Source organism: Sycon ciliatum, chromosome 11, assembly GCF_964019385.1.
Source record: "Sycon ciliatum chromosome 11, ocSycCili1.1, whole genome shotgun sequence".
In the NCBI taxonomy this organism is placed as follows: Eukaryota; Metazoa; Porifera; class Calcarea; order Leucosolenida; family Sycettidae; genus Sycon; species Sycon ciliatum.
This window is the reverse complement of record NC_088653.1, coordinates 21,776,516-21,779,015: the sequence shown is the minus strand read 5'-3', so window position 1 is coordinate 21,779,015 and position 2,500 is coordinate 21,776,516. Positions and strand designations below refer to the sequence as shown.

The 2,500-nt window shown below is 54.1% G+C and overlaps 2 protein-coding genes across 2 annotated transcripts in view; one reads left to right on the top strand and one right to left on the bottom strand.

Moving 5' to 3' along the window:
• Positions 1-2,500, top strand: part of LOC135827571 (uncharacterized) — a 95,311-nt gene that overhangs the window by 39,653 nt on the left and 53,158 nt on the right. The window lies entirely within an intron of this gene.
• LOC135827574 (protein white-like) overlaps positions 1-2,500 on the bottom strand; it is a 75,719-nt gene that overhangs the window by 48,990 nt on the left and 24,229 nt on the right. The window contains exon 13 of the mRNA XM_065340043.1: positions 1,462-1,554. Within this exon, the coding sequence (XP_065196115.1) occupies positions 1,462-1,554 (93 nt within the window). The remainder of the gene's footprint in view (positions 1-1,461; positions 1,555-2,500) is intronic.

Genomic DNA, 2,500 nt, shown 5'->3' with positions numbered 1-2,500 from the left:
TGCTAACACCCCCACCCATGCTAACACCCCCACCCATGCTAACACCCCCACCCACGCTAACACCCCCACCCACGCTAACACCCCCACCCACGCTAACACCCCCACCCATGCTAACACCGCCACCCATGCTAACACCGCCACCCACGCTAACACCGCCACCCACGCTAACACCCCACCCATGCTAGCACCCCCACCCATGCTAGCACCCCCACCCATGCTAGCACCCCCAGCCATGCTAACACCCCCCCCCCCCCCCGCTAACATCCCTACTCACGCTAGCACCCCCCCCCCCCCCTAACACACACGCACACTAACATCCCCCCCCCCCACCACCACCACCACCAATGCTGGCACCCCTTGCTAACGCTACACCCACGCTAACGCCCCCCCCCCCCACACACACACCCCACACCCACGCTAACACACACACCTACGCTAACACATCCACCCACGCTAGCACACCACCCACGCGAACACTCCCACCCACGCGAACACTCCCACCCATGCTAACACTCCCACCCATGCTAACACCCCCACCCACGCTAACACCCCCACCCACGCTAACACCCCCACCCATGCTAACACCCCCCACCCATGCTAGCACCTCCACCCATGCTAACACCCCCACCCATGCTAACACCCCCACCCACGCTAACAACCCACCCATGCTAACACCCCCACCCACGCTAACACCCCCACCCACGCTAACACCCCCACCCACGCTAACACCCCCACCCCGGCATGCTAACACCCCCACCCATGCTAACACCGCCGCCCACGCTAACACCGCCACCCACGCTAACACCCCCACCCATGCTAACACCCCCACCCATGCTAGCACCTCCACCCATGCTAACACCCCCACCCACGCTAACACCCCCACCCATGCTAGCACCCCCACCCATGCTAGCACCCCCACCCATGCTAGCACCCCCAGCCATGCTAACACCCCCCCCCCCCCCCCGCTAACATCCCTACTCACGCTAGCACCCCCCCCCCCCCACTAACACACACGCACACTAACATCCCCCCCCCCCCCCCACCACCACCACCACCACCAATGCTGGCACCCCTTGCTAACGCTACACCCACGCTAACGCCCCCCCCCCCCCACACACACCCCACACCCACGTTAACACACACACCTACGCTAACACATCCACCCACGCTAGCACCCCACCCACGCGAACACTCCCACCCACGCGAACACTCCCACCCACGCGAACACTCCCACCCACTCTAACACACCCCACGCTAATACCCCCACCCACGCTAACACACACCACGAACACACACACACAAACACACAAACACACACACACACACACACACACACACACAAACACACAAACACACACATCACATACTCTCACACACACCCACGCACACACACACACAAACACACACACACACACACAAACACACACACACACACCTCGACACAGAAAATAGAATCCTCACCTCGGCGAAGAACTTGCTGAAGTAGAAAATCCAGGTCTTGTACATGTGGTTGTCGTGGTCCCGTATCAACACAACAACTTCAGTTGGAAACACCTGCATGGCAACAATATCATCATGACAACATCACCATGACAACATAGCAACTACAGCATTGTAGCAAGGAGGCAGTGCAGTTTGCTATGTTGTGCCGCCTATCGAAGTCACACCCGTCTATCAGTACATATACGATCACTTAAACGTATTTCATTGCCAAGAGCTGCGCTTCGGTCCTCTGAGCTGTGCTGAGCAGCTCTAACAGAACGAAACAGTTGCTGTCCACAGATTAGTGTGCTATCACTTACACGCTTTATATCATCCCCAGTGTAGTAGTCTATAACAGTATCTCTTCAGACATGCTTTATATCATCCCCAGTGTAGTAGTCTAGAACAGTATCTCTTCAGACATGCTTTATATCATCCCCAGTGTAGTAGTCTATAACAATATCTCTTCAGACATGCTTTATATCATCCCCAGTGTAGTGGTCTATAACAGTATCTCTTCAGACATGCTTTATATCATCCCCAGTGTAGTAGTCTATAACAATATCTCTTCAGACATGCTTTATATCATCCCCAGTGTAGTAGTCTAGAACAGTATCTCTTCAGACATGCTTTATATCATCCCCAGTGTAGTGGTCTATAACAGTATCTCTTCAGACATGCTTTATATCATCCCCAGTGTAGTAGTCTATAACAGTATCTCTTCAGACGCGCATCTAGGGGAGGGCGCCCTCACCTCAAGTATTTCGATTTTGTTTAGTGCATGCCCGTGGGCAGTTGCGCAAGTGTTTGCACATGCTGTGACAAGTAGTTTCTAGTGTCAGATAAGAAAGTTCTTCTGAACACGGAATAATTGTTCTCTTAGACTTTGGTTGACTTTTAGTTTTGAAATTAGTGTTCAGTTGACCAACTTATATAGCTAAATCGGTGAAGGGGATAGTGCACTGCCCGCCCAAGCGGCCAGGGATCCAACAAACTCTCCACGGATTTTTCGCAAAGC